The 18,988-nt window shown below is 35.0% G+C and overlaps 2 protein-coding genes across 2 annotated transcripts; one reads left to right on the top strand and one right to left on the bottom strand.

Moving 5' to 3' along the window:
- Positions 1-1,959: 1,959 nt before the first annotated feature.
- On the top strand, positions 1,960-7,988 carry LOC145243595 (histone-lysine N-methyltransferase SETMAR-like). The gene is made up of 2 exons (XM_080106583.1): positions 1,960-2,056; positions 6,653-7,988. The coding sequence occupies exons 1-2, from the start codon at positions 1,970-1,972 to the stop codon at positions 6,875-6,877; spliced, it is 312 nt and encodes a 103-aa protein (XP_079962709.1). The 5' UTR covers positions 1,960-1,969; the 3' UTR covers positions 6,878-7,988.
- Positions 2,525-18,619, bottom strand: LOC145243594 (transcription termination factor 3, mitochondrial-like). The gene is made up of 5 exons (XM_080106582.1): positions 17,763-18,619; positions 11,269-11,434; positions 8,572-8,639; positions 5,974-6,064; positions 2,525-2,924 (listed from the first exon to the last, which is right to left on the bottom strand). Exons 1-5 carry the CDS (start codon positions 18,612-18,614, stop codon positions 2,647-2,649), a joined length of 1,455 nt encoding a protein of 484 aa, XP_079962708.1. The 5' UTR covers positions 18,615-18,619; the 3' UTR covers positions 2,525-2,646.
- Positions 18,620-18,988: the final 369 nt, after the last annotated feature.

Consider the following 18,988-nt stretch of genomic DNA (forward strand, 5'->3'; position numbering starts at 1 on the left):
ACTGAGCTTGTAGATTTTGGTTTTGTTTTTTACTGGATGAGCTAATAGACGGTTTTGGCCTGGCATAATGTGTAAGAATCATGGCAATGCACAGAGTAAGTAGGTAGGGTGAACCGGGGTAATTCCACCTCCTTTACATATAATGGGAAATAACTGCTGTCAGGAATGTTGTTTCATCCCTAACTTGAGTTGTCCATTTAATAGAGTTGCTTCCCTTGAATAGCATTTCCTTTCCAGAAGGCATGCTGGTGGGAAATTTGACTGCTTCAAGCTTGAAAACATCATCCTACTCCATCCATCAAGTAAGTAAAACCTTTCGCACTTTTTATGATGAGATCATAGAGTCAAGATGTTGCTTTCTTAATCTGACACATTTTATACTAATTTGTTATCCTCTTTTTCTTCACTTTGAAACACTCAATCTTTCTATTTCAGGCCTAGTACAGTCAACAGGTGGGTTTTATCATTTATGCCTCTTGGTGGAAATCCACCCCTAGCATTTTGTGGAGTCCTAGTCATTCTGTGGAGCCCTGAAGGATTATGCTAGTAAAAACAGTTGCCAGTTTATATGGGGAGAGTCTGACATCTGCTAAATTTATTCAGAGGATGGCACAAGAAGAGAAAGAAAGGCAGCCTAAAAGAGCAAAACTCGGGCCAGCTAAAAAGAGGGAGAAAAAGTGAAGAGGGAAGGGAAAAAGGAAGAAATCAAGAGTGGAAATATCTGCTGATGACGGGTCCGAGCTGGAGTTCAATTGTGACACCGAAAGTGATGAAGATTGGCAGCCAAAACGGTCAGCCCGAGTTGGCAACAACGATGAAGATGAAACTTCCTCAGTAAGAAAGCAGAAAGTAAAGAGAAATGGAAAGGGAAAGAAGGAACATGCTACCATCTCTGATGACGATTCACAAATCGGGGACAGTGATGAGGGCTGGTCAAACCAGTCACCCCATGGTGATGATGACAACAATAATGAACAAACTCCGTCAACCCGGTCAAGAAACCTCTTCGAAAACTTTTCAGTCAAACAATAGGATAGCCTACTTTGTGTAGGGTGTAGAGCTCTATCTATATAAAAGCCAAGTACATTCAAGGATGGAATACTGCTGCCATATCTGGGCAGGAGCTGCTAAAAACAGCCTATCCTGCCTTGACAGAGTACAAAATAGACTTTGTGGCTTTTCTCTTCCCTGCAACCTCTCTCCCACATCTTTGTTTTATCGTTATTTTCATGGCAGGTGCTCGTCTGAACTCCAATCTCTGGTCCCCCCTCGCCAATCTTTTACAAAAAACACCCGTCTAGCTGAATTCACTGTCAAAATCTTTCCCCACTCTTTATCTATGCCTAAATCAAAACGTAGATTCCATGAACAAAGCTTCTTTCTTAGAACTGCATGCCTGTGGAACTCTGTTCCGTCTGCCTGCTTCCCTCCTGACTACAACTTGGATGTGTTCAAGTCCAATGTAAACAAATTTCTGATGAACCGCCCCCTTAAGTAGACACTTTAAATATCCACACTAACGTACTGTACTTACAATAACCCTTATCCCTGAGTGGCTTCCGGACCCTTGATAAGTGGTGACCACCTTGTAAAAAAAAAAAAAAGCTGGCTTTGATCATGTTAGGTGCCTTTAAAAAGACACTGTAAGCAAGTTATATTGTTACTTTTGATGCTCAAAGGAGGCAAAGGGAATGGAAAGAAGATGGGGGTGGCTTTGCCCCCTTTTTTCGTAAATATTGAAATTGATTTAAAACATGTTTTTTTCACTGACCCTGTTACATGAGTTCAATTTTTTTTACATCTTAAACTGTTTTGACCTATATATGTGTGTGTTAAGTTTTCTTTTAGTAAAATCTATTATTTTGTCTTTGGCAGCCATTTTTGTAAAGTTGGGGGTGGAATTACCCAGGTTCACCCTACATGTTCACAATAGGAGTAGGAAAAGAATGACCACAACGCTATATCTCAAATGGAGTACTGTTGTCACATCTCAGTAGGAGCTGCTCGGTGCACTCTATCCTGCCTTAATAGAGTTCAAAACCAGCTTCAAAACCTAGTAAGTGATGCTCTTTTCTCTTCCCTGCAACCTGTTTTCCACGTTGCAAGCCTATCATTATTTTCATGGCAAGTGCTCGTCTGAGCTTCAATCTATGGTCCCTCCTTGCTGGAATTTCACAAAAAATAACTCGACTAGTTACAACCATTAGCAACCATTTCCCCCACTGTCTATCTATGCCTAGATCTAAATGCATAAGCTGTTAACAAAGCTTCTTTCCTAGAACTGCCTGCATGTGGAACACTGTTCTGCTGGTTTGCTTCCCAACCAACTACAATATTGAAACCTTCAAGTCCAATGTAAACAAGTTCTTTTTAAACTGTCCGCTTAAATAATCAAATTGTACTAACCTCACACCATTAACGTTTACTACACTACCACCTGACATTCATTAACTTCTATCCTCGAGTGGCCTTCAGACCTTGATAAGTGGTGAAAAATCTCACTTTAAAAATTCAAACAATCTAATCAGAGTTCAATGGCTGACTCAACGGATAATTTTTTTCTTGTTTATTTAGAAAATTAAGACAAAGATTAATATAAAAAGTCATTAAACAGACTTTTTTTCTTTCAAATATAAAAACAAAAAATTACAAGGTTTTCAGAAATTGGTTGAATTCTGCTGTTGAAGATTTTGCAATATCAAAACAAAAGGTTTTATCATCCTGAGAGACGAGAGCTTTAAGTGATACATAGTTCTCCTTAGTGGCATCGTACTGATCACGTTTCATGTGCTTCAAGAATTCATGGCGTTCTTTAATTCGATGCAGTCGCGTTCGGAAGATCTTCGGCCACTTTATCAACTGGGCATGAGTCAGGCCCATCTCGTTGTGGACGTAGACAAATACGTTCGTCAAATTATATTTATCTGCAAAGGAATAAAAAATATGCATAAAAATGGCGTTTCAACATGGTAACAGAAAAAATAAAAATGAAAACAACAAATGATACTGTTTTTCGTAATACGTGGACAGATTGAAAAGTCAGGTATGGCTGACCATATATGGAAGGAAAAGGGAAACCATCTATTGTTATGAAACCATCTATTGTTATAAAACCATCTATTGTTATGAAACAAAGCAAAAAATTATAGGTCCTGGATATGACCTGAAACTATATCCGATGGTGAAGCCCCACCTTGTGGGCCTTGGGGAGTGTGGAGCCACCCTTTAATTGCCATTGCTCCCAGGTCCACTCTGACTTGGAGTGGTAGTACCTGTTAGGGTCCCAACTATGGGTAAAATAGAATCTGACTTAAAAAAAAAATATACTCCATTAAAAATCGTTCCTCAAAATAACTAGATTTGGCATTAAATAACCTGAAAAAGGTTGATATGTCGTAAAACAAAACCAACCAACCAAAAAATTATAGACAAAGATGACTCAACAAAGAAGCAACATATATACTGAGTGACAATCGATTATTTAGTAGAATTAGTACAGAATTTAACATGATATGGGAACCATCTAATATATAAAAAGGAAAATGTATGTTAGTTTGTGTATGTCTGTGTGTTTTTTTTTTTTTTTTTTTACATGGAATTCACCACTTATCAAGGCCCAAGGGCCACTCGGGGATAAGAGTTATTGAGATGAGTATTACTTATTAATTTTATTTTATTACGGACCGTTATCCTCATCTTTTTTTAGTTGTTGTCTCACAACGTTTCGACCAACTATTCCTCTGGCCTTCGTCAGGTGGTATCTGCGACGGGATAGGAACTCCGAATCTTCCAACTGCATTCTCGGCAATTACTGCCTTCTATAGTTGTTGTATTTGTATGTCTGCCAAAAACTTTTGACAGACGCATTGGACCATGACAAAAATTGGTATCGTTAGAAAGATCAATCTCTTGGATGAAAAATATCTATAAATTGGCCAAAAAGATTAATTCTGTGCTGGTCAACTGGGCTATTTTTTGCAAGGACGGGTCACTTTTTTTGTCGACATTTTTGCAAATCATACACCTACCAATCTCAGCGTAGGTCTATAAAATGTTATTTTGAAAGCCCGTGACGTCATAAGTCACCGTGGCCGTGACTGTGACAGCTTTTTTTCACCTCCTTTTCCTCTTTCACGTTACATGTTCGGGCCTGCCAACTGCGGCTAATTTTTTTTTTGTGCTCGCATGGGTACTTGTTACAATTTTGATTGAAACAAAAGTTATTTTGATTTTTTTTTCTGGGTGTTGGTTGCTTAATAGCCGTAGTATACCACTTCTCTCCACTCGGGCAATGCCAGGTAGTCATGATAGTCTATAATATAAATTTTAGCTGTCTGTGTGTGTGTTTATGTGCATGTTTGTATGTCCGCAAAAAACTTGTCATCTGCATCGAAGCAGCATGAACGTGGTTCCGTAAAAAGAGCGATCTCTTGAACACATAATATCGAAAAATTATAAAAAATCATCACTTATTCCATGTAGAAATGTTAATTGTGCATATGCAAACAGTTCATTTGTTGTTTCATTTTAAAAAGCTAAACTTGCAATGTCATTAGATTAGATTAGGTCGTCGTGGTCCGATCGATAACGTGTTCGCTTGCGAACTTAAGTTTTGCAAGTTCGTGCCCAGCATGCAGCATTTTATTTTCAATTTTTTCTTCTCCTATCATTTAAAATTCTCTGCTTTTTTACGGGCGTCCACAACATGACATTTTTTTTTCTTTTAATTACATGATAAGATGGCACCCAAGTCTCGTTTTTCTTTTATTTGTTTAACCATATTTTACAACCGGGCAATGCCAGGCGCCCCTTCCCCAAAGAGTTATCGCGAAGTATAGACAATGGCAATGCCAGGCGCCTCTTCACACCAAAGAGTTATCGCGAAGTATAGACAAACAAAATTATATAGAAATCAGTTAGTTACAACTATTCAGAAAGTTTTATAAAAATCCAAGGCATCAATTTTTTTTTAATAAGCACAAAAGTGTCAATTTTAGCCATTTTAACCCGAAAGGCACCAGAGTTTTCCTGGAAAATCCGTTCTGTTACTTTTTTACTCATACCATGTTTAATGTTTGTGCAAAATTTCAAAAAATTCCAAGGCGTAGTTATTGAGAAAAGTTAGCTAGTTAATTATAGATAACAGATAATATGGTGCTTGTTATGATAGAGTTGACAAATCAATTTTTTTCAAACTATATCATTTTAAGCAAAAATATTACTTACTTAATTGTCATGTCGAAAATAGTAATATATCCAAAAATTATGAAAATTCACTCAATCTAGCGGGTGGATATAGAAAATCAGATTTTTCTTCAGTGAACAAGTTGACCAGAGCCCTTGAACCGGCGCCACCTCTGTTGGGCCCTGGAGAATGCTGCTATGCCTCAACTCACACCTACATTAGTGAACACACAAACATACACAATATTTAAACCTTCTTTATCATCTGCTGATCTTGAAATATTCCCAACCCTTCTCGTTGAACTATATTTCTAATATGAAAAACAATGAACATTGACTCTTATTAAATATAATTTGTATAATTCTGTAATAATTCAATTGCTGTGATCTTCTATTTTTAAACACATATAAAATATTTATTTATTTTGTTTTGTTTTATCATATAACGTTTCCCGTCTTTCTCACATTTGATTATAAACCCTGTGAAACTTTTTCAATAAAATCATTTCTCTAAACCGAAAATACTTCACCCAAATCCAAACTGCAAAATGTAACCCTCAGAAAAAGTGATGACTCCCCAAAGTACGGATCCCCAAACTGGTGACTCCCAAAACTGGCACATCCCTAAAGATCCGCACAAAGGGAAGTTCTGCCTAAGAATAAGATATCTTGGGAGTTGTTGCTAATTTCCTTTGATTAACTAAAGGTTGTAGTTTAAACCCCTGCAGTGGGAAGTACATATTTTTCTTCCTTCTTCGCCCACAAAATAAAATACTGATTTATACTAACTGGAAAGAAAAACCCGTGGAGTGATCAGGAAAATCTTTTGGAGATCAAAATTAGTAAATCCAAGGAACTCCTTCATCTGGAAGTGGATCTCCTGAAAAAATAAAAGGTGGAAATTAAAATGATGATTTTTTTTTACAAGAATTAAAAAAGACAAAGAAACATTAAAAGAAAGTTTGAGGAGTTTTTTATTGGTACCCTCTCCCTGCATAACTATTTTTCAGACCCGTGTGACATCACATGGCCCCACCATGGGGAAAACTGATGGAGGGAAACGGTTTTGAAAGTCGATTTATCATATTTTTTTTAGGTTTTCGATTACTTTTTTTTATTGTATTTGAAAGATTAAAGCCTAAAGTTAATTCCTAAAAGGAAATAATATTTTTACATGTGAAAAAAAGTTTATAATGAAAAATGTTTTCATGGCGATATTCGGAAACCAACAAGTAAACTAAATTTTGAAGGTAAATTCATTGTAAAAATCTCTTGAAAAATAACAATTAGTTTTCTGGGACAATTTCAAATTAATAAAGGCAAGTTCTTAAATATTGAATTAAAAAAAATTCCTTGCTTACAACGAATAAATACCCCAAAATATCATTTTGAAGTGCGTTTTTTGCTCTATCAAATTGTGATATTCGTTACCATTCTCAATCTTTTTACTTTTTTTTTTTCTTTGCAGGCTTTTCAACAGCATCGACAAAATTTAAATCTACACGTTTTCTTATTCCAGTTCAAACTAGGCCGAAAAACTGCTAAGACAGTTCATGATATCAATGATGTGTTTGGCACAGGAACCACTAATGAACGTGTAGAACAACAGTGGTTCAAGAAATTTCGCAATGGTGACAAGAGCCTCAAAGTTGAAAACGGTCACAGCCAGCCGACTGAAGTTGATAACATTTGAAAGCCTAAATTGAAGCCGATCCTCGCAAAACCACATGAGAAGTTGCTGTTGAACTCAAGCTCGACCACTCAACAGTCGTTCATTATTTAAAGCAAATTGGGAAGTCAAAAAAGTTGGATAAATGGGTGCTGCATGAATTGAACGATAATCAAAAAAAATCATTGTTTTGAGGTGTCTTCTATGCTCCTTCTGCACAACAAAAACGACCTATTTCTTGAGTGGATTGTAACGTGTGATGAGAAGTGGATCCTCTATGACAACCGGCAACATTTGGCACAGTGGTTGGATGCCAGAAAAGCTTCACAACACTTCCCGAAGCTGAAATTGCATCACAAAAAGGTTATGGTGACTGTTTGGTGGTCTGCAGCCGGTCTCATCCATCACAGCTTCTTGAATCCAGGCGAAAAAAATATGGTGAAGAAGTACTGTTGACAAATTGACAAAATGCACCAGAATGTATGTGCCCGAGATTGGTCAATATAAAGGGACCAATTCTCCTCCATGACAACATTCACCCGCATGTTGCTCAACTAACCCTGCAGAACTAATTGGGCTCATGCGGCATATTCACCAGGTCTCTCGCTCAGGGTACCAACTATGGGTTAAATAGAAACAGACTTGAAAACAACAAATATGTTCTATTAAAAAAACTTTTCTTCAAAATCTTTGGATTCGGCATTAAATAACCTGAAAAGGATTGATATGCCGTAAAACAAAAACAACCAACCAACCATCAGAAGTTCCAATGTATGTGCCCGAGATGGGTCAATATGAAGGGACCAATTCTCCTCCATGACAACGCTCGCTCACATGTTGCGCAACTGACCATGCAAAAGCTGAACGAATTGGGCTCCGAGATTCTGCCTCGTCCGCCATATTCACCGGTCCTTTCTCCCACCGATTATCACTTTTTGAAGTATCTCGACAACTTCCTGTGCAAAAAATGTTTCAAAAGCCGAGATGATGCCGAATCGGCCTTTAATGACTTCATCGCTTCCAGAACTCCGGATTTCTATGCTAATGAGATAAATAAACTTGTTTCTCTTTGGCAAAAAAAATGTGTCGATTCTAATGGTTCTTATTTCGATTAATAAAGTTTATTATGAAAGGAGTTATGATCTTTTGAAGATGAATGTCAAAAAGCTACATTATTTTTGCACTAACCTAATAAAGCCATAAAACATAGCTATCTTCATCCTTCAAATTGAGAAATAAAATCGCATAGCTTAAATAGAAATAACTCATAAGTTAAATGAAAACTTTTGTTTTTAAATGCAGATGATGTCGATCATAATAATTAAAAATAAATTAAATTAAATGTAAAATAAATAAATCAATAAAATAAATCAGCTTTATATAATATTTCTAAATAGAATACTTAAAACAATTCTATTACTAATTTGTAATAAAAATTGAAAGCTAATTATTAAAACAGATTTTATTTAATGTAATATGCAAATTAGATAACCTTTTGAATGGTGATTCCTTTTGAATAAATAGTATATAAAGAAATCATGCAGAAATAAAAAAGTATGTGCAAGTCTGTTAAACAGTGTACCTTTTGTATATATTAACCAAATCGTGAACAAACAAGATACAACTTTATTATAATAGATATATGATGTAACAAATATGAAAAAAAATAAAATTAAAATTAATTCATTGTATCCCGGGCAACACTAGTATATACTAACCTTGATTGATTTTGCATTGTAACTGACCAATTTCGGAAGATGACAAACAACTTCACGTACTTGGCTGCCTGAAATCAATGAAAGAGGAAAAATGAGCAAAACAAAATGTAAGGAATACATTTATAAATTACCCCCTCCTCAAAAAAAAAAAAAAAATCCTCCTGACGGACAATTAATTTGTTATCCCACTCAAAAAAAAAAAAAAAAAAAAAAAAAAAAAAAAATTAATTGTCTAAATTACAGCTTTCGACCACATAAATTATAAATCTTTCAAAGCCCGAAAAATACTTTTTATTCATTTATTTTTTTTAATTAAAATCGGAATTTTTAGTTATGGAAGGTCTTAATAACTTATAATCTTGTACGTTTCTCCAACTCTCTAAATATTCTAATTTGTTATTTCACTTTTTAACCTTTCTATTTTTTTACAACTATGCATTACATAGACAGGAAAAATAGATTCATGTTTATTTTGGGGGGGACTTGTCCAGACCCCCCCCCATTATATTAAAAAACAAAATCTGTATAATGTATATCCCCATGATGAAACGAAAACATCATGTTCTTAAAGTCATGTAGATTGATCAAGTAGTTTTGTTTTTAGATAAGAGAGTCAAATTTTATGAATATCGGAGAAGTGACTGTCTCACCTGCCATTTAAAAAAAAAAGTGAAGAAACAAAGGGAGATAACATGAACTGCCCGCCTGTGGAATTTTCTTCCGTTTCTTTGCTTTCCAACTGACTACAATATGGTCGCCTTCAAGTACAACGTGAAAAAATTCTTGATGAAACATCCCCTGATGTAATCCAATTTACCAAATTTCCACACTCATTAACTCTTATCCTCAAGTGGCCCCCAGGCCTTGATAAGTGGTGACCCCTTTGTAAAAAATCAACTGTGCTCATCTGCCATTCTGTCTCCAATAGGATCTTCCAATCACTCAAATACCGGCATTAAAATCAAAACAAAATGTCCCTCTCTATCGCAGCCTATCAATACTTAATGGCTAACTGGGAACACCTCAGATTGTTCATATTAGTTATACTCTTGCATTGCATGTTTAAAAAGGATGCGTTGTCCTCTACTGCATCTGACATTAAATGATTGGTTAACCATTGGCATAGAGCAGAGGTTTGCAACCTTTTTGAGCGTGAGGTCTAAAAAGTTATACTGATTAAAAGGAGGAGGGCCAAACAGCTTTGGCTAAATTGTCATGGAGGACAACAATGTTATTAAATTATTTAGATTCTTAAGACTCCTATTTGTCATTTTCACAACGTTTCAGCCGATGTAACTTCTGACCTTCTTCAAGGTCCATCGTGCAGCGGTTAGAATACTTGGAAAAAATCAATTGTAAAATGTGATAGAAGGTTGAAGGTTCGATCCTCAGTGTGGCCGACCAAAAAATACAATTGCGAATTACTTAGGACCTCTATGCAGTCAGGGCTAATGAAACGAGAGCATACTACCGCCATGAAATAAATAAAGGGTCTCATTCGAAATTCCGTCCAAATTCCTGAGTTTGACAGAAACATTCCCAAGTTCGATAAGATACACCTGAAGAAGGTTGGAGGTTACATTGATTGAAATGTTGTGAAAATCACGCTCAAGATGAGAACAGTAGTCCAAAGAATCCAAATAATATAAATAATCAATCCACATCCCAAAAATCCATTTATTGTAAATAAATTTTTTGAGCATTTCAAGAAATCAAGTAATAAATACAATTATATCCTATATTACAATGATATAATTTATTTTACTATAGAAATATAGCCTTGTAGGAGATGTCCTTTTCTCTTCCCTGCAACCTCTTTCTCACAGAAGAGATGTTGCGAGTTTGTCTCTGCTTTATCGTTATTTTCATGGCAAGTGCTTGACTGAGCTCCAATCTATGGCCTCCCCTTGCCAAACTTTCACCTGTCTAGCAGAAAATACTATCAATAATTCCCCCCACTCTTTATCTGTGCCTAAACCTAAATTCCATGAACAAAGCTTCTTTCTTAGAAATGCACGCCTATGGAATTGTCTTCCGTTTTCCTGCTTTCCAGCTGACTACAATATGGCTGTCTTCAAGTCTAACGTAAACAAGTTCTTGATGAGCCGTTCCATATAAGTTAACAAATTTACCGAATTTCCATTACTAACGATTACTATATTGTCCAATTTCTACTGTACACTCTTTAACCCTTAGCCTCGAGTGGCCTCTCGGCCTTGATAAGTGGTGATGCCTATGTAAAAAAAAAAAAAAAATATCGAAACAAAAAAAAAGAAATTCAAATGCATCGTGAGTAAGATGGCAGAACAAACAAAATTCACTCAAGGGCTGGATTTAAAAGGTTGTTGACCCCTGTTATAAAGAGCTTCATACCTTCCAAGAAATTTCAACAGAAACCAAACTGCCAACCCTGATACACATGTACATACACATACACACCCACACACAAACATACACACGCACACACACAAAAAAACACTAACACGTGTACACACACGCACACAAATACACACATAAACACATGCACAAAGACACACACAAACACACATGCAAAATGCCTTTATATATAAGTAGAGATAGGGATATATTTGTAATTTTTCATTATTTTTGTAAAATGTCTGATGTCCCTCGGATGCTGAGAACATCCTGTATAAACATTCTTTCTACGAACCCAAACACAAAAGAAAAATGATTTACCTGTGAGTTTGAAGAGTTTCTGATAAAATCCGAGTTTTTCATCAATATTTGGAACAGACATTGACAATAAACGTGGTGCTCGGATCAGAATTTGCGGGATGTCCGTCTTTGGGAAATTTTTGGATTTAAAATATTCAATAATGGCTTCTAAGTCTTCAATATTAGCCTGTCATTAAAGAAAGGAAAGAATAGCAAAATTAAGAAAAACGCTTAGGAACATTTTGATTCATACAAAGTGTCCCAAAATTAAGCGCCTATTTTGAACTAGTAATCAAAATAGATGGGAGAAAAGACAGTGCCAAATTTTGTTACTCTGTTTTTATGAGAATTGTTTTATAAATAGAAATCAAAATAGATGGTTGGGTTTAAGGACACTCTGTATTTGATGAAGGACTTAAAATCGCTAAAGCAATACAATATGCTTAAATACAATATACAATATGATACAATACAATATACAATATGATATTAGGTTGTCCGGAAAATAATGGCCAATTTTCGAGAAAAAGTAATTATTAATCAAATAGGTGACACTAAACATTGAAATTAGTCAAAGTATGATCCTTGAACAGCCATGCATTTTGCCATCTATCAACTAGATCATTTATGCCTTGCCTTGTTGATAAAAATTCTTTGGCTTAGATGCTAAGAAATCTTTGAAAAAAAAAGATTCAACCTCTGCATTAGATCTGAAAGTTTTGTTGCTTAAAAAAGCGGCTAAATGCTTGAAAAAATGGTAGTCTGTGGGCGAAAGATCTGGAGAATAAGGAGGTTGTGGTAAAGTTTCATATCCCAAGTCTGTGAGTTTCTGCAGTGTCATTCTCGCAACATTAGGCCACGCATTATTGTGGAGCAGGATTGAACCACGCCTATTCACTAATGCAGATCTCAATTTTTGTAAATGATGATGCATTTCTTCGAGTTGATTGCAGGTAAACCTCTGCCGTGATGCTCTGATTAGCATCCAGAAAGCTGTAATGAATAGCACCAATTGCACACCACCAAACAATCAGCATAATCTTCTGTTGGTGAAAATTTGGCTTTGGAAAATGTTTGGGTGGTTCATCACAATCAAGCCATTGACCTGATCGTTTCCAATTATCATAAAGGATCCACTTTTCGTCACAGGTGACCATTCGGTCAAGAAATTGATCATTAATGTTTCGCAAAAAGAGCATCGAACACACTTCAAAACGTCGAGCTTGTTGATTTTCATTGAGCTCATGTGGGACCCATTTGTCGAACTTTTTCACCTTGCCAATTTGCTTCAGATGGTCCGACACTGTTGAACTGCTGACACCAAGTTCCCGAGACATTTCCCTGACACTTTGCCGTGGGTTTTGCTCAACAATGGCTCTCAAATTTTCATTGTCAAGATTAGATGGCCGTCCTCTACCTTCTCCATCTTTAAGGCTCTCATTACCACTACGAAATTTCTGAAACCACCTTCGTACTGTTCTATCACTTGCGATGCCTTCTCCCCATGCCCTATTGATATTTGCAATTGTTTGAGAAGCATTGTTACCAAGCTTAAACTCATGCAGGAAAAGTAATCGTAAGTCTTCTTTTCTCATATTCCAAATTATGGGCTCATTCGCTCATAAAACGTTTTCTGAAAGAAAAAAGTAAGAAATTATTAAAGAGCACATATAAATCAATAATCATGTTGATGTTTACCTGAAATATAATAAAAATCCTATGATAAAATCCAATTTCAAAACAGACTTTCTGAAATGGCCATTATTTTCCGGACAACCTAATACAATATATACAATATGATACAATACAATATACAATATATCTGGCGGATTGGAATGCTGTCATGCAGGAGGAGGATACCTTTGCTGATATTGCCCAGCTTCTTGATTTTGTTAGTTACTTTAGCCTGGTTCCAGAAAACTGTGGGCATGACGTTGTCAGCGGAGGGCTGCACTCTTGCGTTCTTTGGAGGTGGTTAGTCCAACTACTTTCACTGCATTGACTGGGCTTTCAATTAGTGTTGGGACAATTAATCGGAATTAGAATCAGGAATCAGAAAAATCGAACTTTTTGGGGTATCGGAATCGATATTGGAATCAGTATCAGAATCGGAAAAATTTGTATTTATTTTCCGATGCCAAAAACGATTCCTTTAATTATCTCTGTTTTTTATTTGATTTTGTTTGAAACAAAATCTTCACTGCTGGTAGTAATAATAAAATAATGAATATTTATTGATTCTAAATTACCAGTCAAACTAAAATCTATAGATCACCCCCCCCCCTTCACAAGTGTATTTTCACGTTTGAGCAAAATATCTGCACACTGAACATGTGTTTTTACAGTAATCGGATAAAAATAACACCTTTATTGTAAATATTTTGAGATTTATAAAGAATCGGAATCGGTAATTGTATCGGAACCGGGAAAAATATTAGAATCGTCCCAGCACTAGTTTGGCTATGAAATCCTTCCCATCTCTCTAATCATCTCTCTAAATTTCACGCTTTCCGAGCCATGAAGTTGCTTTTGAAAGGAAAGTGTTTTCCAGATTATGCAACCTTGATTTCCAAAGTCATGTCAAAACGGTCCCCAGAGCTGCATTAAACGATGGGAGAAAATTTTGTTACTCTGCTTTTCCAAGAAGTGGTTTTAGCTGCCCTGATGAGTTGTGATACAACGAAACAGTACTATATGTGGATGACAATTAAAGCCCCCCCCCCTCTTTGGGTTGAGCACTTTGTAAATATATTTTCACCCGACGCGTATTTAAGCAATTAAGCGAAGTCCACTATTAATTTGTTTGTAAAGAAACTTATGGTTTGAGCACTGTAAGCGACGGGCGGGTGTGGATTTAATACACACTCATGGAGAAATACTTACGGCACTGATTTGTGGTCCGATAGTTAGAACAGCCGACTGTCAACTCAACAGTTGTAGGTTCGATCCATGGCTGGGGAAAGGTGTATGTCTAGCCGCACTGATGAGTTGTGATACAACAAAACAATACTGACAATAACAATAATAATAAGGATACTAGAAAGCTGATTGGCTAACTAAATCCTCAATAGAAGATGCGCATATAAAAACGACAAACAACCACAGAATTCGCGCATAAGCCTGAAGAGTCCTAGAGCGGATGAAACGCGGAATATTCAGTGTAGCTTAATTGCCATATACATTTTATAACTTACTAACTAGCTCTACCTACGTATTGAGCACTTTTGAAGTAAATACTTAAAGTTTACGCATAAATCTATACTTTCGTATATTAATTTTATGTGAGTAAATGAAGTAGTTATATATATATATATATATATATATATATATATATACATATATATATTTATATATATATATATATATATATATTTATATATATATATATTTATATACTCATTCCATTTGTGATTTTTTCCAAGGAATTCTGCCTTTTGGATCATTTTGGCCCTTTTGGAACTTACCTGTTGGATTGGAAATTTTTAATTCTACCGTGTTTGGATTTTACCATTCTTGGATTTTTTACCCTTCACAGGACTATCCATTCATGTGAAATCTTTTTATCATTTTTCTTTTACCTCCTACTCCCCTTACCTCACCCTTTTTTTAACCAAGTAAGATCTGTGACTTATCTGTAGTTTCACTAAATACTTTTACATGCAAAATCCGATCCCGCATTTTGCTAATTCCTGCCCTCTGATGAGAAGGAGAGTATTTCAAGATGTTTTTTAACATGTTTTATTAATCATTTGTTCATATTATAAGCTCTATTTCCTTTTCGGTTTTATTGAGCTTTTACATCTGGTTGAGATTACTTTACTTGTAAATATTAACTCTTTAATATTTATAATATATTTTAAGTTTACCATTTTGATTACCTTGGTAAACTTATTGTAATTTTTATATATATATATATATATATATATATATATATATATATATATATATATATATATATAAGCATTCATTCTCAGACCTTGGTCTTTGTAATATTCACTCTTAGACAATAATCTTTGTAACATTCACTCTCAAACTTTGGTCGTGGTGACATTCACTCTCAGATATTTACTTTCCATAACATTTCTTCAAATCTTGTAACTTTGTTTGCAACGAGAGAAGTTTCTGGAACATCTGTTATATTCTGGGCATGGCAACCAGTTTCCTAATTAGAAACATCCTCACTCCCAGTAGGTACATCCTTCTCAATTAAAGATTTAATTTCAATCCATCTTGACGGGCCTTTCATTGGGTTTTCTGGGTTTGTTGCTGATTTTAATAGACAGAGTTTTCAGCATCATTATCATCTTGGCTGGTGCCGTGGTGCTGTCATTTGAATGTTTTTAATGAAGAGTAAACAGAATCTTTAAACTTTTGCAACCTACACCGAATGGTGTAAGTCATTCAAATAAATATAGCTTTATTAAAAAGTTTTGTTCAAATAATTTTATCAAAACGTTTTGTTTAAAAAATTTTATTAAAAAGTTTTGTTTAAATTATTTTATTAAAAAGTTTTATTTTAATAATTTTATTATAAATTTTTATTTAAATAATTTTATTACAAAATGTTGTTTAAATAGTTTAATTAAAAAATGTTGTTAAAATAATTTTATTAAAAAAATGTTGATTAAATAAAAATAATGTTTCCTAATAAAAAAAAAAATCTTGCCGGACCATTGCCCCCCCCTCCCAACAACTCGTTTTTTTTTAATGTTTGTTTATAGAATGCCGTGTGAAGGACAAGGTCAACCAGTGTTGACCCAAAGCTGTTCGTATAGGTTTGCATATCTGATGGGGTCTTTAAACCCTAACGGATCTAGACTTGAAAACATTTAAACAAAATTCCATCGTATACTTTATGCATCGTGACATTGTTGTTAGATCCAATTACTACAGGGTGACCCCCCCAAAAAAAAACGGGCCCAACTCTAATTAGACCTCGTTTCTTATTGTTTTGTCCTAATGAAAAGAAACTTTGGTCATAACTAGTTTATTATATCCAAAACATCACATCAAAACACATGGGTCTTTGGCCTTTTTTTTCTCCATTCTACAGCATATGTTCTAGATGGCCTCCATTTAGCTTTTCTTTTTTGGGGTCACCCTATATATATATATATATATATATATATATATTACACAAAGAGCATCGCTTAATATGCTAATGATAATTTGTATATCACTTCCCAATATGCTCAACCCAAGTTAGGGAGCAATATAGTCACCCACATTCAGTACTGTTTCGCTGTTTCACAGTTCATCAGTGCGGCTTGACAAGCAACTACCTCAAACCAGGATCGAAACCCGACCGTCCAAACAACAGCCGGAGCTTCTAACCATTGCGTTATTCAGCTGCTACTGTTGCTTATATACATATATATATTTACGAGGTGACCCCCCCCCCAAAAAAAAATGGGCCCCAACTCTAATTAGGCCCTGTTTCTTAGTTTTTTGTCCGAATGAAATGAAACTTTGGTCATAACTAGTTTATTATATTCAAAACATCACATCAAAACACTAGGGTCTTTTGCCTTTTTTTTCTCCATTAGACAGCATATGTTCTAGATGGCCTCCATTTAGCTTTTGTTTTTTTTTTTTTTGGTCACCCTGTATATATATATATATATATATATATATATACAGGGTGACCAAAAAGAAAATATATATATATATATATATATATATATATATATACAGGGTGACCAAAAAAAAAAATATATATATATATATATATATATATATATATATATATATACAGGGTGACCAAAAAAAATATATATATATATATATATATATATATATATACAGGGTGACCAAAAAAAAAAAAAAATATATATATATATATATATACAGGGTGACCAAAAAAAAAAAATATATATATATATATATACACACACATACATATATATATATATATATATATATTCACACATACAGTGATGCTTTACAGTTGTGTAATATTCCAGTCGAATCCGGATAGTTTCTCAGTTGGCTGATAAAACCAAACTGATGCAAAATGACGTTAATACCTTCCCTGATTGTTTCAAGTAATCGAACTCCTGTATGCGTGACATTCTTTGTTCAATTTACAGTCGACCAATAATAAGAACAGTTGCGCATGACGGAAACAGCTGAAGTCTTGTGTACATTAGATGTAGTAGTGTATAAAGTTGACCTGTCTCCTTTTTGCTGAAGCCGGCTTCTCTTTTCCTTGTAACCAATGAATCGGACCCACGAATTTGATTTTAATGGGTACTCTAGGAAATTTTAATTTTTTAAACTTTTTTTTAGTAAATTTTAATGGCTTTTTTAAAAGTAAATTTTGATTGGTTTTCTAATAAATTTTAATTAAAATTTTTCTGATAAAGTTTAATGGGTTTTCTGGTAAATTTGTTTTTTTGGGGGGTTGTAGACAATCCTAAATAGTAACGACTTACGTCCAAGCGGCAATATGGCTTTTTTGGCGTGAAAAAAGTAAAAAAAAACAACAAGAAGAATTTAATGAGAATCATACATACTTTAAAGATAAAAGGATTCTTTGTGATGATCACGGCAAGCTGGTCACTCGGAACTCCGACGTCCTTCAAGAAGAGCAAATAAGGTTTGACATCCGATTCAAAATCGAGTTTGAGGATAAGATTAGCAGCTTCATTGAACTTCTCGATGCGCGACAAATCAACACCGAGGCTGATCAATTGTTTGAGGGTCTCGGATTCACTAACATAAACGGTTAGATTAGAGGAGGTTGCCATGTCGGTATATCGGCTCCGATTCAATTCTATCGTTGCTTCTTCAGCTTCCGAAGGTGACATGACCTCTGAATCTCTAATAATGGTAGATATTTTATCACTTTCAAAAAAAGGTCTGGAAATTTCTCTGGTGTCTTTGAAATTGGCTGGTTCTCTGCTGGAATCAATACTAAGTGATAGCTTGCGATGAGACGTTTCAGCATCATTAGATTGGAACGCTTCAGGTTGTGCCTCAGCATATTCTGTTTTGTGGCTGGGGTCTTTTATTTGAAATGTCGTACAGCTGTCACTTTTAATCACCTCTGGTAATAAATCGGAGCGATTTTCATGCTCAGCTGTTTTTAATTCAGGCACCGTCGTCTTATCAAATTGTTTGATGGTGCTGACAAGTTTCCTGTAATAATCATAATGTTCTTTAGGGTCTCGTCTTTTATGAAGAATGCTTTCATTCTCCGATGGAATTTCTGCTTCTTCTACTAAAGAGGGGGATTCTTCTTTATTGTGGCATTGAAAAGCCGACAGAGACACGGGACGTAGACCATATTTGTAAAGGCTTTGGTAAACAGTTAGCACTGTTCTTTGCTTTTGACGAAGGACAACCAGTAAACACCTCAAAGACATTGTGACAGACCTAGAAATGTAAGAAATGAAATAAGCATGAAAACTTGTAATTTATAAAGAATTTCATATAATAATTTGGAAATTAAACACTAAGACAAATCTATATATATAAAAACGAAAATGTGTGCGTGTGTGTGTGCACTTTTTGTGTATGTCCACTATCACTTACAAGTGTTTATATACACCCTAGATAATAATATTTACAATTTGCGAACGCGCGTCGCGTCTAGATTTATTTACATCGAAATTTTACACGATTCTCGCTATTTCGGTCGTTTCATGTTGGTTCGGCTTTTTCGTATAAAATCGAAACTGATGTGAAACTAGGAATGTTTGGTCAATGTCAGTTTTCACCGTCATATCAGACAATTGCT

This window comes from Euprymna scolopes, chromosome 22 (assembly GCF_053919585.1).
Source record: "Euprymna scolopes isolate OS-2025 chromosome 22, ASM5391958v1, whole genome shotgun sequence".
Lineage (NCBI taxonomy): Eukaryota > Metazoa > Mollusca > Cephalopoda > Sepiida > Sepiolidae > Euprymna > Euprymna scolopes.